This window comes from Thamnophis elegans, chromosome 9 (genome assembly GCF_009769535.1).
Source record: "Thamnophis elegans isolate rThaEle1 chromosome 9, rThaEle1.pri, whole genome shotgun sequence".
In the NCBI taxonomy this organism is placed as follows: Eukaryota; Metazoa; Chordata; class Lepidosauria; order Squamata; family Colubridae; genus Thamnophis; species Thamnophis elegans.
Genome location: NC_045549.1, coordinates 65002898 through 65022062, shown reverse-complemented (window position 1 = coordinate 65022062; position 19165 = coordinate 65002898). Strand labels below are relative to the sequence as shown.

At 38.4% G+C, this 19165-nt stretch overlaps 1 protein-coding gene across 2 annotated transcripts in view; it reads right to left on the bottom strand.

Moving 5' to 3' along the window:
* LOC116513413 (bifunctional heparan sulfate N-deacetylase/N-sulfotransferase 3) overlaps positions 1–19165 on the bottom strand; it is a 75085-nt gene that overhangs the window by 30205 nt on the left and 25715 nt on the right. For both annotated transcript variants that reach the window (XM_032224479.1, XM_032224480.1), the window contains exons 2-5: positions 17435–17522; positions 13530–13684; positions 9594–9779; positions 4219–4347 (exon numbers count right to left, since the gene is read on the bottom strand). In XM_032224479.1, coding sequence (XP_032080370.1) covers positions 4219–4347; positions 9594–9779; positions 13530–13684; positions 17435–17522 — 558 coding nt within the window. The remainder of the gene's footprint in view (positions 1–4218; positions 4348–9593; positions 9780–13529; positions 13685–17434; positions 17523–19165) is intronic.

Here is a 19165-nt window from a genome sequence, read left to right as displayed (position 1 = left end):
TTGTATCTATCTTTACACAAAACGAGAGAATAATTCAATCTATCAAAAGCAGTGCAGCGATTATTTCTTTAACTTTTCATTGTTTTTTTATATGTTGAAAGAATTTTTTTGTTATTTTTGATATTTGTTGCAATATTAGTTCATTTTGAGCCATAGTTTTCCTGACTCTGCCTTTGCGGAAGGCTATTTATCGATATTCTGTTTTAGATATGTGTCCCTCTTTCCATTTTTAATTTGTGTTGATTTTTTTATCTCAGTTTATCAGAGAGTTTTTTATGTAACCATGCGGGTTTCATCTGTGGTCTCTTATTTTTCTATCTCTGTGTTATTGTACTAGACTGGGCTTTTATAATCTCATTTTTTAGAGTTTCCCACATTCTTGAGCTGTTTTCCCCTTTAAGATTTCCATCCATGGAATCCTTCCTAAGCTCCAGGTCTATTGAAATCAGCTCACTTAAAATCTAAGATACTTGTCAGACTTTGTTCTATTACTTGCACCTGAATAATGTTGAATTCTTGGATGGCATGGCCACTCTCCCCAAAGTATCTGCCATTTAAACCGATTCCTTTTAGTAAGCATTGTCCAATATAGCTGACCTTCTCGTTCTCTCCTCTACCTTTTAGTTGACAAAGTTGTCTGCCAGATTCACCAGGAACCTGTTGGATCTTCCACTTGGTGCAGAGTTTGACTGCCAGTTGATGTCAGGGTAGTTAAAGTCTCCTATTGTTATTGTAGTGTGTGTCAGCTGTCACCTTATGCCTGCTGTGCTTCACTGTTTTGCGGTGACAGACTGCCACAAACTGTGGGGCAAGAGGATGAGGAAGCTTGGGGAATTAAAAGTAGAAACTGAATCTCCTCGACACACTACCCCAGAGTCACCCAACTGGAAAAAGGAGGGAGCCACATATGAAGCTACGCTTGAATTGATCCTTATGAAAACATCTTTCATGGACTTGATTGGTTACAGTAGGGTGGGCAGTGAGGGACAATTGAGGGAGAGAAAAGTAGACATTAGGCATTTGGGTGCACAACCCTCAGTTCTGGCAGTGCAATACTGCAATACACTTGACCTCTAATAAAACTATACCTTTCTCAACAAATGGAGCCAAGGATTGTATCTATTTAGGGGTTTCGGTTATGGCCAGTCTGACAGTGTGTTTCCTTAACACCTTAGATAACTGATTGGCAAAAAAACAGTCATCTATTTCCTCTGCTTGGATAAGGTGGTCTGTAATATACACCTATGGTAATCTAGGTGAAAATTTTCATCAAGGATGGAACAAACCTACATTTTTTTAACGTGCCTCCTCTTTAAACAGCATCAGTAATGGGAAAATTCTCCCCCCCCACTTTGTGAATTAATATGTCCCCTGGCATTGATTGCTCTATCAGGTCTGCCATGGGTAGATCGTACATTTCATAGAGATAGCTAGTATTAAAAGTTGACGTGTTATGAACTCCCAATGCCCTTTATATAATCTGATGGAATTTAAACAGCCTGCATGCTTTATGAACACAATGGGCTTTGCTGCCAGAATAATTTTATAGTTACTATCAGCCAGCAATATGGGGAGCATAAACCAATTCCACATAAATGTGCACATATTAGGAATTTGCTAGATGAACTATTTTAGCACAAAAGCTCTTCCATTTCCAGTAAATAGTGTTAGCAAAGAATGGTCTTCTCAATAGGCCTTAGATTCCTTAGTCTGAATAATTTAGAAGTTATAACGTTTGAGAAAAATGAAATGTTCACAAATAGTAATATACACTTTATAGTATTTGGATATACTGGAAAAAAAAACCAAGAAACCTGACACCTCTTTTGATTTATATGAATACTCCTTTTGTCCTTGAATGCCCCTTTTGTCCTAATGGCACAGGCATTTAAGTTTACTATCAAGTTTTACACAATTCCGTGTGTCTAAAATTAGGCTCCATTATCCCCCTTGAAATACTTCTAATACATTTATTCTTAAAATATAAAAGATGAATAACAAAAATAGTTGCTTTATGTAGAATGAATATTAAAAAAGTAATTCTGTTCATTTCAGCTCATAATGGGTGTAACATTCAGAGCTGAAGATACTACCTACAAAAGCTACTAATATTTCTAAATGTTACATTCGTTCCTACAAATCTACATATTGGTCATTTCTAACATGTGGGAATCCCGGTGGTGATTGGGCTCGGAAAAGGGAACCACACTTCCTGCCAGCTTACCTGAACTGGATTCTTATTTTCATTAAGCTTTTTTTTTAGAAGTAGAGCATATTCAATGACCCTGGAGTAGAATTGTATAATTAGCCATACAGCCATATAACAATAGCACGTAGACTTATATGCTGCTTCACAGTGCTTTACAGGCCTCTGTAAGCGGTTTACAGAGTCAGCCTATGGCCCCCAACAATTTGGGTCCTCATTTTACCCATCTCGGAAGGATGGAAGGCTGAATCAACCTTGAGCTTGGTGAGATTTGAACTGCCAAATCGTAGGCAGCCAGCAGTCTGTTCATATCCTTGATACCTGAATGCTTCCGGGCCATGATTTCATGACCCCTGCAGCAGACATTTAATTATAGTGTGTGTGTGTGTGTGTGTGTGTGTGTGTGTGTGTGTGTGGTAGATTTTCACGGATACAGATATGCAGGTCTTGGCGTTTTTGGGTCTTTTCCCATGTAAGATTGAGAGTACCTTGGTGACGTTTCTAAGAGGTCCCAATCACCATCTTCAGGCTGGTGCCTTTGGCTTCATGCTTGTGCGAGCAAAGCATGATCGGAGCTGCCATCTTTCTATAAATATTAGTGTGTGTGTGTGTGTGGAGTGCTGGTTTTGTTGCTGTAGGCAGATTGGTTGGCTGTGTTGTAACATCTTGATAAGTTGATGGACTTGATGTTTGCAAATTAGTCAGCTGTTTCGTAACATTCTGTGTGGCTGAGGTACTGCTGTGTGCCTATTGTTCTTTTGTGTTTTAACAACCTGGGCTGTGTGCTGACATCCTGAGCTTTATTGTAATGATATCCTGATTCACACCTAAGCCATCTGCTCAGGCCATTACATCACAGAACTCAGGAGGTTACAACGCAAAGGCTCAGGATGTTACAATGCAGCCAACCCCCCAGGAGGTTGCAGCATAGGACTCAGGATATCACTAAAATAGAGCTCAGGATGTCATCATTACCCTGGTCGTTACAACACAAAAGAACAAAAGACGGCAGCTCCGAGCACGCTTTACTCACACAAACACAAAGCCGAAAACACCAGCCTGAAGATGGCGAGTGGGACCTTGCCAAAACGTTGAGAAGACAATCTCAATCTTACACGGGAAAAGACCCGAATACAACAAGACCAGCATACCTACACCCGTGAAAATCTATGAGATTTTTAGTATGTAGTTGAGTTGTATGAGGTCTCACCGAATCATTCCACTTACTAAAACAAAGCCAGCACTCCACACACACAGACCAATATTTATAGAAAGAGAGCAGCTCCGACCACGCTTTAAGCCCAAAACCCAGCCTGAAGATGGCGTCGAGACCTCGCCGAAACGTTGCCAAGACAATCTCAATCTTACATGGGAAAAGACCCGAATACAACAAGATACTATAAATTCATTAGTACCAACAGTTCTGTGAATTTACAAATGCAGGGGTTTTCTGTAGAGTAATTGGAAGGATCAGTGTTATATTTTGTCCCTTGATTAAAAACAACAAATAAATAAATAGGCATACATAGTTTGGCTATTTGACCTTCCCTTCCAAATGGAGCTTAAGATTGTTCCATAGAGTTTCAAAACCTTTAGAACAGTTGGTTTTCCAACTTTATCCAGCAAAATGTGTTATGCAAAACACATTTGTAAAAAAAGAACCCACACTTATATGTTGCTTTAAATTAGTTTGATCTATATCTGCCAGAGGAATTCATTCTGTTCTAAGCCTTAGAAGGAGGAGGAAAGAAAATCAGAGTTCCTGAAACCATTTAGTGTCATTTCAACTGTGTTTATTGTTCCAAAATTATATACTAACATCATTAGCTTAGTGTAATAAGATCAGTAAGGATAAATATTGACAAATTATGGAGATTATTCAACATTATTACAAGTATTAGTGAATACGTCATCAATATAAGTAAAGAAAAAGAGCAAAACAATGCTATTAGTCAATATTTGTAAAGGTATGCTCATCAATTGTCTTTGTTCAAATAATTTAAACTACTTACTGGATTGAGAACTACTGTGAAAAATAATTCCCCGCCTTGTATACTTTTGTTTAGTTCTTTTGGACCACCAGGATACTCTTTGTAGAAAATTGTATGAGTAAAAAGGCCACAGGTTTGTCGAGGAAGAACCTGTAGAAGATCATATACCACAATAAAGAGAAAGGAAAAGAGTGCATTGTCTAGCTTAGAATAAGCAACACTTATTTTAGATGAAAAAGGTAAAGGTTTCCATGTTCCGTCATGTCTGAATCTAGGGCACAGTACTCATCTCAGTTTGCTGTTAAGGGAGCCAGAGTTGTCTGAAGATATTTTCTGTAGTTACGTGGCCCAGCATGGGTAAACACCAAAGGTGCACAGAAGTCTATTATCTTCCCACTGAAGTGATACCTATTAATCTACTTGCATTTACATGCTGTTCTGACCCCCCATTCCGTACGGTGAGTCACGCCAACACAAGATGACTGTTAGCCAATTTATTCACAGTAATTAATTCACAGACTAGACTTTGGAAGCAACCCAGACTTCCACAGATAAGAAATACACACAAGAGCTTCTCCCGCTTTAGTATAACGGTTGTGTCCTGCAAAAGGTCTCCTCCCAAAGTCTCTTATTATATACTCTCTTGGGAAGAGCTTCATCACAACCACCTGGGCCCAATTATCTTCTATGTCTCCATAATTGCTGCCGGTGCTTATCAGTCCGTCTCTGCCTGGCGTCCGGGACCAACTCCCTTAGCTCCTCCCCACTGCTTCAGGGCCTGACGTCTTCACCACTGCTCCAGGGCCTGACGTCAGGGACAAACTCCCTTTGGCTTTCACCGCTGCTCCATGCCTCAGGTGCCTCCTGGTGGCCAACCAGCCTCTCTGGTCCCTACTCAGAGTCTGAACCCTGCCCAGGGTCCTCCACATCTTCCAGAGCTGACTCATAGGGTCCCTCACTATCGGGGTCTGTCGGCAGCTCCAACGGCTCCTACTGGGCCACAACACATGCTTTCAAACTGCTAAGTGGGCAGGAGCTGGGGCAAGTAATAGGAACTCACTCTTATAATTCTCCTCTGTAAGTCTTAACTGTATTTTATAGATTTGACTATTATTTTAATATTATTTCAAAACAGAAGAATACACAAAGTAAATAGCACATTTGTCAGGAAGAATGACCATGAAATATATATTATTAAAAAGTGGGAAAGAAAGAAAAAAGCACCATTCAAAAATATAGTTTGCAGCAGATATGCCTATGCATATAGTAGATATGCCTACAGCTGCCAATTTAAAAATAATTGTTAGCCCTTTAGATAAAAATAAAACAAATTCCAGAGCATTATATTTAGATGATATGTTTGCCTGCACTCTCCAATTATTAACCCTTGATGGACAACTTCAAAACCCTTGTTGCTTTCTCTTTGTTTTCCATCCCTTTGTCTGATATTGGAGTTCAAATAAATAATCATTTCAAAAAGATGTCTATCTACTTGTCAGTAAAATAATACTTAAAATACAGGATTCTTCCAACCAGCATACTATTCTCTGCCAGTTTTATTAAAGAACGGTTCACTACCTAGGAGGCCACTAGATTATTCCATAACAACCTGCCAATATATATATAGTGGAAATATAACATTTTATGTTATAGAGCCGAGGTGGGCCAGTGGTTAAATGCAGCACTGCAGGCTACTTCAGCTGACTGCAGTTCTGCAGTTCGGCTGTTCAAATCTCACCGGCTCAAGGTTGACTCAGCCTTCCATCCTTCCAGGGTGGGTAAAATGAGGAGCCAGATTGTTGTTGGGGGCAATATGCTGACTCTGTAAACCGCTTAGAGAGGGCTGAAAGCCCTATGAAGCGGTATATAAGTCTAATTGCTATTGCTATTGCTATTTTATACTGTAGAAGACTTACATGAAAAGGTATGATAGATTTTCGGTATACCCAGTGATTTGTGTGTTTTTTTTTAAAAAAACAATTCTTTAGAATTGTTTGGAAGTGTTGCAGTTGTAGATAAAAAATAAAAGTGCAGAAAAATAAGACATGGAGATGGAAAATCAGCATAGATTCCACAAAAGAAAATATTAACTCAACTTTTAAATGATCTTTGACAGTGTCAACTGGTATATGGACCTTTCAACTTTATGTACCTGGCTTTTTAAAAGCCTTTGACAAAGTTCCTCATAAAAGTTGTTAAAAATACTTATAGACTTTCCTGAAAATATCCTTGCTGCCAAAAATTTGCTATCTTATAAGTGGGAAGAAGTTGTTTACTGTGTGATTTTCAAGCTATGGCGCTTTCTATATTGCCTCCCCTCCTTTCAAATTATTTAGAAATAAAATTTATCTTTTAAAATGTACCTTTTTCATGAAGCTTTTAAAAAACAAATTTTGCTGGCTTTATTATTATATTTTATATTATTTTTATTATTAGATACTCTAGTGTTCCTATCCATAGAAAGGTGGCATATCAAACAAATAAAATGGAAGATTATCCAAAAAAAAATCTGGATAACTAATCGGGTAGAGAGAAACAACACCAAAGAGTAAGACTATATCAGCAATTTTGTTCATAGAAGAAAATATTGATTCCCAGGCTTTTGGAATGGGACTAGTAGTTTTAAAATTAATTTAGGATTAAATAGGGAGCAGGCTACATTTGTAGATATTATTCAGGATCGTAAAACAGAAGGATCTCTTCACTTGGGAAAACAAGTGAAGATCATTTAAGTGTAAATGATACAGATTGGGACAAAACTCCAAATACTTACTGATGAGATCTATAAATAACGAGGAAAAAAAACTCTGGAGTCCATAGTGGATGGCTCAACAAAATTGCTGACATTATGTATGGCTGTTGTGAAAAACAGAAATTTCGTGATTCCATGGTAAGGATAATTAGGAATGGGCCGAAAATAAAATCGCCAACACTGTCACACCCCTGGAAATTTTGTGCTATTGTATCTCCTTATCTGGAATAATTTGAAAAAGAATATAAAAGAACTGAAAATGATACAGAACCTAGCAACAAAAATAATTAAGGAGCTTGATAATTTTCTTAGGAAAAACATCAGGGAAACGATTAGGATTCTTCAGGCAAGAAAATGGTAATTGGAAGTGGGGGGACATGATTAAGTTGCATAAAATCATATATAGCATATAGAAAATGGACAAAGCTTCATAGAAAGACAAAGGCAATTTATCTGATAGTTTAAAAGACATCTATGAAATTAATCAGAATTGTTTTTTGCAGGACTATAGAAAATATCTAGTACCATGTGTAAATTATATTTAAAGAAGATAATAAACTGTCCCTTGGTATCCAGATATGCTTGGTCCATAACCATAACCAATATGTAAATGTGTTAAAATACATTTATTAGAAAAAATAGTAATTCTAGCAACTTTAGTACTATTACCATACAATAGGATAGAGCCATCCAACCACTTTCAAACATAAGAGATTTTTTTTTCATTTAAAATATGAATATTATGTAGAAATATAACATAAGCCTTATATGAATCTATTATTTTAACTTTCTATGCTTGACAATATTTTCCATACTTTTAATATTCTAACTCAATATCCTAAACACTGAGGTAATAAAACTAAAACATACAAAAATATATAGGGTTTCCTGCCTAGGCAGAGGGTTGGACTAGAAGACCTCCAAGGTCCCTTCCAATTCTGCTATTGCATTGCATTGCATTGCATTGCATTGCATTGCATTGCATTGCATTGCATTGCATTGCATTGTGTATATACTCAGATTTACACTAAGGCTACCAAATCAGGGGTGAGATTCAGCTGGTTTGAACTGGTTCGGGCAAATTGGACGTTAATTTTGCATCTGGTTCACTGAACCGGTTGTTGCAAGGACCGGTTAGCCCCACTCACCCTGTCCCTCCCAGGAGTCTCCATGAAGCCCGTTCATCATGCCAGGTAAGTTCAGGGCCCGCACAGAGGCTGTGAGAGGGCGAAAAATGGGCCTCCCAGAAGTCCAGAAATAGGGCCATTTTCAGCTTCCGGAGGGCCATTTTCACCCTCCTGGAGGCCAGGGAAAGCCTCTGAAACCTGGGGAGGGAAAAAACAGACCCACCGGAAGTACCGGAAGTATGAAAACATGCCCATTTCCGGCCTCCAGAGGATCCCTGGAGCCCGAGGGAAGCCATTTAAAGCCTCCAAGGCCTGGGTAGTGTGAAAACGCCCTCCTGCCATGGTGCAAAGAGCTGAATAGGCCATGCCCACCATGGCCATGCCCACCCAGGAACCAGGCAGAGAACCAGTTGCTAACTGTTTTCAATCCCACCCAGGGGTGGGTTGCTAATCCCGTTCCAACCGGTTCGGTTGGAACGGGGGTGGCGGCATCCTCGTGCACGCGCGCAGTTCACACATGTGTCTTAGTGCCTGCGCGATGCTCCAGCTGCTCACGGAGAATCGCGCAGGCACTGTATGTGCCATCCAGCTGCTCGCGGAGAATTGCGCAGGTGCTGTATGTGCCATGCGCCTGCGTGGAAGCGCAGAAGCCTTCAAAGACTGGTAAGGAGCGCGGGCGGGCGGGTGGGCCCTTCGCCGTTCCCGGAAGTTACTTATTTCGGGGTTTGCTGACCAACCGGTTCGCGGGGACCGCCGCGAACCGGTTGAAACCCACCCCTGTACCAAACATATTGCTAACAGCAATGAAATATTTAGAAAGGTATCTGGATTTGATCTCAAAGTGCCATCCCATCAATAAACAGGCAGTTTTAAGACAGATGTTCCCACTCATAATCCTTAAAGTTAACATCAGCCTCTTCAACTGAGTACAGAATCCGTAGTTACTTAAAAAAAAGATGGCTGAACATTCAGCTCTAGCTGTTTCTCAGCAATACTAGCTACCTTTTGACAAGTTTAAAAATTTCAAACCATCTATGAAGCCATTTTAACATAAAGGATATTTGAAATAAATTACAATCTGGTGGTAGGGCATATTAAACTAAAAATAGCTCTTCAGATACAGTGAATCAGTGGTAGGTTGTAGGCTGTATGCCCTGGTACCAGCGTACCAGAGCCTGCATGGAGCACCGGATACCGTTCCGGTATGGTACTTCGGAGGGCCCACTCGCCCACCCCAGCTCCTTACCGGTCTTTTAAGTCTTCAGCGGTTCCGCGCTTGCACATACAGCACCTGCACAACGATCTGCTGAACAGGTGGAGCATCACGGAGGTGCTAAGCTGCATGTCCGTGCTGCGCATGTGTAGATGCCACCGGAACCGTTCCAACCATACCAGTTGGAACAGGATCCAGAAACCCACCACTGCAGTGAATGTAATATAAAGTACATATATTTTTTATACTGTTTTGTGGATGACAGTCATCAGAAGAGTCAGGATAAAACAAAAACATAGCTCACCATGATGCTTTTGTGAATGAAACCTCTTCTGTACCGTGCAGGTTTTAAATGTGGATATTCTTCTGTACTGGTGATTTTGATATTCCAAACTTTTTTCCAGGCATCATAAAGTTGAACATGGACAGGATACACGCCGGAATGATGTGGAGCCACAGCATATCCCATATCAGTTGGGATACCATGTTCCTGAAACAGCAAAATAAAATCCTATGTTGCATAGGAAACACTGCACACCTATGAGCAGGAATCAAATTATTTAACAATCAGTTCTCTGCCCTAATGACTGGCTGGGTGGGCGCTGCCATGGTGGGTGTGATCAGGGGGTGTGACAGGCATTTGGCTTCCCTGCAGCCTTCTGGAAGCAAAAACAGGGTGGAGGGAGCTGGACTCTTCTGCCCCATTTTGGGCCTAGTTGGTCTCCCTGCAGCCTCCTGGGAGCAAAAAGGGGGTGTGTAGGAAGGGGTGAGGCAGGAAGGGGTGGGGCTAGTCAGCAATTTAACAACTGATTTGTCAGAACCAACCTAAACCAGCTGAATCCCACCACTGAGTACATCCTCCTACACATGTATGAACCTATCCAAACAACGTAATTATCGAGGTCAATTTCAAGACCTATGTGCAAAAGCTTATTTAGCTTTACATATATATATTATGCAAAATTGTTTAGTGGTTTAGTGGTTGGTTTAGTGGTTTATTCGACTTGTATGCTGCCCTATTCCCAAAGGGACTCAGGGCGGCTGACAAACCAGGAGGGAAGGGGAACAAATACAAAGAGTAAAACAGAACAAAACAACAATACAAAACAATTTAAAAAGTCACAACAAGCACAACCAATTCAAGTAGGGGTGGAACTCAACAGCCCCAGGCCTGCTGGAACAGCCAGGTCTTAACGGCTTTACGGAAAGCCTGAAGGGTGGCGAGGGTCCGAATCTCCACGGGGAGATCGTTCCAGAGGGCCGGAGCAGCCACAGAGAAGGCCCTCCTCCGGGTGGTCGACAGCCGGCATTGGCCGGCAGATGGAATTCGGAGGAGGCCTAATCTGTGGGATCTAATGGGTCTATGGGAGGTGATTGGCAGAAGGCGGTCTCTCAAGTACCCAGGTCCAATACCATGTAGGGCTTTATAAGTGACGACTAGCACCTTGAAGCGTATCCGGAGACCAATAGGCAGCCAGTGCAGCTTGCGGAGGATAGGTGTAACGTGGTTGTACCGAGGCGCACCCACAATCACTCGCACGGCTGCATTCTGGACAAGCTGAAGTCTCCGAACACTCTTCAAGGGCTGCCCCATGTAGAGCGCATTGCAGTAGTCCAGTCTTGAGGTCACAAGGGCATGAGTGACTGTTGTGAGAGCCTCCCGGTCCAGGTAGGGACGCAATTGGTGCACCAGGCGGACCTGGGCAAATGCCCCCCTGGTCACAGCCGACAAATGGCGATCTAAAGTCAGCTGTGGATCCAGGAGGACTCCCAAATTGCGAACCCTGTCTGAGGGGCGTATAATTTCACCCCGCAGCCTGAAAAATCTTTTTTGTGTCCAAAAAGTATTGTTTCACATGGATAATATTAGCAGATACTGATCTTATTTTGGTTTTTAAATATATTCAGAATAGGAAACACGAAAGATTCCAAAACGTGCAACAAAGATCAACCTGACTTTTTTCAGTTGCTTTATTTTACCAAGTGTCCTTCCAAAATATGTACACTTTCTGTTTTATCTAGGATATGTTATAATATTTTATAGGCTTTCTGATTTCTTTTTTCTAGCTCCAGGAACTTAATTTAGCTCCAGTTCAACAAGCATGCGAGCCAGATTTCTCTTTTGATGTGATAATGTGAAATTGTATAATATTTATAGATGTTTTTTATCAAAGCATCTATCTGCTAATATGCAAATGAACCCCTCCCAGGACTCCTTGCCAAGTTTTGCAGATATTGGCCTGGCAGGTCTCCAAGCCAGATAAGATCTGGGGCTATAAATCCTTCCTTGAAAGACTAATGTGAATGAGCAGAATTCACATTAAATTAATAATGGCTTCCAAATTCACATTAAATTAATAATGGCTTCCAAAACTAACAAAGGGATTTTTTGTCAGGACAATGAGTTTGCTTCATGCTCTTGGGAAGCCTAGGACAGAATATCGTCATCTGATTCCAATTCAGTTGCTCCAAATGACCATCAGCAGGGTCAGCCTCAATCAAAGTGATTATTTATTGATTCTTTGGAGTGTCATCCATACCATGCATCTGAAGTTGATTCTTTAGCATCAGAATCCTCTGCCCACATTCTGTGTGACAAAATTTAACCAACTGTTTCATCCAACTATGTCCATGGAACATATATAAGGCATCATTCTTGTGATCGCAGAGGTGTGATTTCGAATATGTGCGTGTATGTATTTTCGCACACAGGCAAATGCCTTGTTCTTGGCTGAGGAACTGAATGATTTGTTGTGAATGTTAGACAGATTGTCTGATGCAATAAAGCATATGGACTTGAAAATTAATGTATTAAGAACTTAGGAAGTTGTGTTCGACAGGGGAAATGTGGCCATAATTACAAGGTGTTTAAACATGATGAAAAAGTATACTAACTATAATCTATATCACTATATGAATCCATCTATCTCGGGAGAATGATTACTAAACATAAAGTTAATGGAGGGAGAAATCAGTGTGGATAATGTGAGGAAAGTTTCTCAAAGTAAGTTTAAATGATTGTGTGTAGGAGAGTACTGCTGTTCACTTTGTTATCACCTAGGAACTGAATGTAGATTAAATATAAACTAAGTGATCAATACGAAATATTCATTTTGTGGGAATTTGGATAATACAGAATGAGAATGAATACTGAATCACAGTAAAAATACATGAAAGAAGACCGAATGGATCAAGAGGAAAGGGAAGACTAAGAAAATTGTAACTGATGAGAAATTTGTAGGAGTAAGAAGTTCCTCAAAAAGGGAGACATGGGTTTGACAAGATGTGTTAGATCTCAATGTAATGTGACTTCACATGCATACTGTTCTTTTTTAATTTTTCTTTAAAAATAGGATATGCCAAGTATATTGATATGTAGAAATACACCAAGGACCGGAGGAGTGGAAAGAAGAAAGATGGGTAGAGAGGGATGGGAGAGAGGGTGGGAGGGAAAGGTGAGAAGGAAGGGGGGGAGTGGATGTGGAGAGAGGAGTGGTAGAGGGGGAGGGGAAGTAGGGTAGAGGGGGATGATGGAGGGAAGATAGAAAGTTGGAGGGTGGTGGAAGAAAGAGGTGTATGGAGAGAGGAAGAGTTATATTGGGTTTCTATTTTCTGGGGCCTTGTTTACAAGAGGAATTGATGCAATTATTGTTTAATGATCTATGATGTTGGCTATGTACAGTATACATGTGAGTGTATGAAAATGAAAATAAAAATTTGTGAAACCCAAAAAGGGAGACATGGGAAGTTAAAGGCAACTTATGAAATGGTGTAAGAATGTGGTGGAAACAAGAAAGATATGAAGTGGTTTAATAAAATGGTGCTGTGGTATTCTAGGCATGAGTTAAATTACCTTTTTCTTTTCTCTTATTTTATGCATTTAATTTATTTTGCTCACTGTTTGTCATTCTGTTTCAGTACGATGCATAGTTCTGCTTACTTCAAAAGGAAGTAGTGTGATGGGCATGCATTTATATGGACAATTGTTTTAATAAACTGTAGTCATGGACATTTAAATGTTAGGTACAGATACTCTGTAATATAAATATCTCTGCTCTGTAATTTTGTTATTTCATCCAGTGGCAGAATAACTAAGCTGGAGTTGAAAATCTTGATAAACTAATTCAAGTTATATTTCAAGACAGTCTCAACTTTTAAGAGGGAATGCTTAATTTAAGCACTCTGTATTAGTTACATATCATTGCTACTATAAGCCTATGATTGCATTAATTTTACTCACTAAGGCAAATTTTTTGTTGAGAATCATTTGCTCCACTAGTGAAGATTCATTATGGAACAGATGAGGTTGCATGTGGCTCCACATATGAGGAAACCACCAGAATTCATCCACAGACCCCAACAAGAGGTCATCTCCTTCATCTTCTTCTACAGTGCCTGTAGGAATAAATAATTTATTAAATGATATTCCCATTTGCGAAATAACTTTGTCACAATGATTAGAAGCATGGCGAACATTTGAACTGCAACAAATTACAGCAGGAAGATGCAAATTAATTTCAAATTCAAAGCAACAGTTCATAAGCAATCAAGAATTTAAGACAGAATGCAACACATTTGATCATGTTACTCAAGGCACAATTTGGAGTAACAGTGAGTCACAAATAATAGATCTTCAGGGATGAGGCAACTTAAAGAGATACATTCTGAAATAATTGCGTACATGTACAATTTCAGAAGTCCCTAAGAGGCTGAAATATTGTCTGAAGTCCTTTATGAACTTCTCATCATAAGCACTGTAAATCGTTGCTGTGATTTCGTTGCACAATCACAATGACTTTTTTTGCATGATATAAACAACAACAACACTTTTATTATTTATACTAGTGGCAGACAACGATGCTATTCATACATTTTATTTGTATTCCAGAGTAAAACAAGACATCATTGCACTGTTTCATCAATTCTTTGGACAACCTGCTTTTTTATTGAACAAAGTTTTATGAAACAAACCAGGGAATAGATTTTCTACGAAATAACTTTGTCACAATGATTAGAAGCATGGTGAACATTTGAATTGCAACAAATTACAGCAGGAAGATGAAATTAATTTCAAATTCAAAGCAACAATTCATAAGCAATCAAGAATTTAAGACAGAATGCAACACATTTGATCATGTTACTCAAGGCACAGTTTAGAGTAACAGTGAGTCAACTGCATATACATCAGGTTTGTGCTGCATTTTTCAGTCTGATCTTGATTAGGACAAGCATGATTTGAAAATAAGCCAATTTAATAGCCGTCATAACAGAATGCTAGTGTATTTTGAGCTGGAACACAAGCAGTTCCATTGACCTACATTAAAGTCAAACTGTGTGTTTAATGAATAAGACATTAAATAATAGATCAAATAACATCTAGTGGAGGATATTTTATATTTATACTGATTATTATATTACTATAATTGTATTTTTATTTAATAACTGATTATATTCTGTTCTATGATTATAATAGACATTCCTATGACTGGATTCCTATTATAGTGAAAGACATCTTTCCTTGAATAATTACTGAGAAGTATTAGGGCAGAACCATATGCCACTGAATGATAAATATACAATTTAAAAATAAGATTGGAACAAAACAAAGGCTATAGTTGATTTAAATATGCATATATAATATTTGCATATTAAAGCAGTAGACATGCTTAGTTAATCACTAAAAGGTATAATTTGCAAGCATATTTACAGTGTGTCACAACTGAAAGTGTCTACATTATAATTTAACATATTGGTCGTATCCTGGACTTCATAGATATTCGTTAGGTTGTTTTATAAATGTGTTTTAACTTTGCCTTAAATTTTATTTTATTTATCATCTAAGATTGTGTGTGTGTGTGTGTGTGTGTGTGTGTGTGTGTGTGTTTGTTCACAGAACACTCCATGACTTCAATAAACTAAAGGGAACCATAAAGAGTAATTATAACTACAATTGAAAGGGAATATTTTGCTGAAGCAAAATGTTCTGCTAATTTACATGTCCATCTCCTGGGTAAACTTGATGTAATTTATGTTTACACTTAAAATATTACATTCTTACTACAATTCTATTATACTTCTCTTGAGGTCTACAGCTTGCTAAAATTCATATTCAGCAGTGTTTGTTATATATGTTAAGAATATATTGATTATATATAATTCCATAAAATTTTTATATAAATAAAACAAAGTTTACTACTGTTTTTAATACAGAAGTCTGACTTTACATTAAGTATTAATGTAAAAAGTCTGCAATATACACACCAATGACTACATAGAGCTATAATTATTTTCCTATAAATATTTTTTTTAAACTACCATCTTCTTTCCCAAACTTAATACAATGCTTCCAGTCAAAAAGAGATATTGGAGCGCATAGGAAACAGCTTCTGAAAAGGCCGTTTAGCTCTGTTTTTGAGAGGTGAATGGGCTACCTTTATCTTGAGGTACAGTGGTTAATTTACAAGTTGAAATGACACCTCAGAGTAAATCACAATGTGCCTCAGCTTTAAGTAATTGTTGTATTCTTAAACCTTAATGGGTGACTCTGTCGTATTCATTAATTAAAGGTAAAGGTTCCCCTCGCACATATGTGCTAGTCATTTCCGACTCTAGAGGGGTGTTCATCTCCGTTTCAAAGTCGAAGAGCCAGCACTGTCCAAAGACATCTCCGTGGCCAGCATGAATAAATGCCGAAGGCGCATGGAATGATGTTACCTTCCCACCAAAGATGGTCCCTATTTTTCTACTTGCATTTTTAAATGCTTTTGAACTGCAAGGTTGGTAGAAGCTGGGAGCTCACTCCATTAGGCAGCGCTAGTATTCGAACCGCTGAACTGCCGACCTTTCTGATTGACAAGCTCAGCATCTTAGCCACTAAGCCACTGCATCCCTAATTACTTATTAATTACTTTTGTTTAAAAAGGACTGAAAGCTGGTGCAGAACATTGAAATCCCAGGCATCCATTTTCTACAGATTTCAACACACATTATTTCATGTATTTTAAATACTATCTATTCCCAGTCTCTTTATTGGCTGTTCAGAAAGGAAATGGCAGTTCAGTCGGACAAACTGATATAGTTGCCTGCCTGGGATCATTACGTTTTAGTAGTTCATTAAAACCAATCTATCACAGAACAATATGGCCACTTCAGGGATGAGGCAACTTAAAGAGATACATTCTGAAATAATTGCGTACATGTACAATTTCAGAAGTCCCTAAGAGGCTGAAATATTGTCTGTGTTCTATATATGATGTAAATTAATTAAGCCCTTTATGAACTTCTAATCATAAGCACTGTAAATCGTTGCTTTGATTTTGTTGCACAATCACAATGACTATTTTTGCATGATATAAACATGATATAAACAACAGCAACACTTTTATTATTTATAATAGTGGCAGACAACGATGCTATTCATACATTTTATTTGTATTCCAGAGTAAACAAGTCATCATTGCACTGTTTCATCAATTCTTTGTACAACCTGCTTTTTTATTGAATAAAGTTTTATGAAAAAAAATCAGGGAATAGATTTTCTATGAGATCTCCCAAGTGTACATATTGGGTCAATTTTTCAATATAAGAAAGCTTGTCCCATATCTTCAACCTGAAGATATGTCAGGTTAATTCCTCAAAATATTTTTCAGCATGGCTGATATGTATTGGTAAATCTACACATCAGCAGAGTATCAGGTTATTAAATCAGGTTATTAAATCCTGAATTAGAAATCTCAGTTGTCAAATATGTTTCTTTTTTTGCCCCTAGAAAAATTGTTTAAGAGAGACCTTTCCAATACATTTCTCTACTATTTTCTAGCATACTAACTACACTATATTATCCACAAAAAACTGCTTAAACATTATCCATGAGCTACCCTGGTATTATGGCTATACTGCTAGAATGTTAAAATTATAATATTCCATATGGATAATACAACAGTGCCACAGCTAACTACAACATAAGTAAGCGTATTAATTTTTTTTAGTTTTATTCTGCTGAAGGAATTTTTCATTTTGTTCATGTTCCCAAAAGTTCTTTCTTTCATTTGTTTAACAGAATAAAGTAAATCCACCCAAAACAGATTCCAATTATCTACAGTGCACAAACGGAAAATAATTTTACAATGTTTTTTTTTTTTTTACCTGTGTGGTAAAATTTCCCTGAAAATCCCAGATTGAAAGTAAAATTTGTAATTTGAGCTCTCAAGAGGTTCTGAGTATCCAGTAGAGCCTGAAATAAAATTGAAATTAAAATGCATTAGATACATATTAAATGCAGGCCACCATTTTTTAGATCTGTGTAATAGAAGCAAACTGTTCACCTTCAAAGCATCCTCCAAAAAAACTTCCTAACCTCCACATCTGATTGAATACCAACAATTCAGATATTGTATTTTTATTTAGTTTGATTTTTCTTGTAGACTATCATAGCAATAGCAATAGCAGTTAGACTTATATACCGCTTCATAGGGCTTTCAGCCCTCTCTAAGCGGTTTACAGAGTCAGCATATTGCCCCCAACAACAATCCGGGTCCTCATTTCACCCACCTCGGAAGGATGGAAAGCTGAGTCAACCCTGAGCCGGTGAGATTTGATCATGATCACCAGACATTAACAAAGTATTAAAGTATTAAAAATGAAGCTTGATCTTTGATGACATTTCTTTCTGAGGAACACTCTGAAGAGTATTTTAGCAATATCACTTATATACCGCTTCACAGTGCTTTACAGCCCTCTCTAAGCAGTTTACAGAGTCAGCCTATTGACCCCAACAATCTGGGTCCTCATTTTACCCACCTCGGTAGGAGGAAAAGCTGAGAGAACCTTGAGCCTGGTGAGATTCGAACTGCCAAACTGCTGGCAGCCGATGATCAGCAGAAATAGCTTGCAGTACTGTACTCTAACCACTGCGCCACTCAATAGTCAAACATTTTGGTCAAAATTAGGTAGCGATGAAAAAAGATTGGAGATTGGTAGACAAGATACCAAGTTCTACTTAGACAGAAAAAAGACCATACATAAATAGCAACTGTCAAACCCTATATTTTTTTAAGTGATCCAATACTTTCAGATATTACAAAATTAAATTTTGGCATTAGTTTAATTTTATTTTTCCAACTGCAGATAAGGTTTGTGTGTTTAAAAACAAAGCCGAGTGTAAAGCAATATGAAATTGAAAGAGAAGAAAAATGCAGCATGCTTTAATTCTTGGAATGGCATTTCAAAACTCTCCTGATAAATAAGAAGCAGCGAAATCAGCCTCTGTTTGCAGTGGCTTCTCTAGGATTTGTCTAATAACTTTAGGAAAAGTCTAATAACCTTGGGAACATTTCTGCTTTAAATAAAGTGCTGGAGGCAAATTCCGCAACAATCAATCGGTCATTAAAATGCATAGACTTATGCTGATTGTATGGAATTTCCCCATTTTCTGGGCTGGGAAATCACATTGGCTGCATATACCATACTGACCAACTTATGCTTGTAACATGCCCAGTGCTCTGGCTAATGACCATAGCTGAACCAGAAATATAAAGTTGAATTTTAATATTGCCACAAGATTACTGCTACACAATTTATTCACAATAAATTAACACACCGACAAGACTTTGACAGCAACCCAGACTTCCACAGATAAGAAATACACACCACAGCTTCTCCAGCTTTAGTATAAAGCTGGAGAAGCTGTGGTGTGGTGTATCCCCCTTCCCTGGTTTGAGTTGTGAGCCGCCCTGAGTCCCCCTTCGGGGGAAAAGGGCGGCATATAAATGAAATAAACATTCAAACATTCAAACATAATAGTTGAATCCTGCAAACAGCCTCCTCCCAAAGTCTCTTCTTATATACTGCCTTGGGAGGAGCCTAATCACAACCACC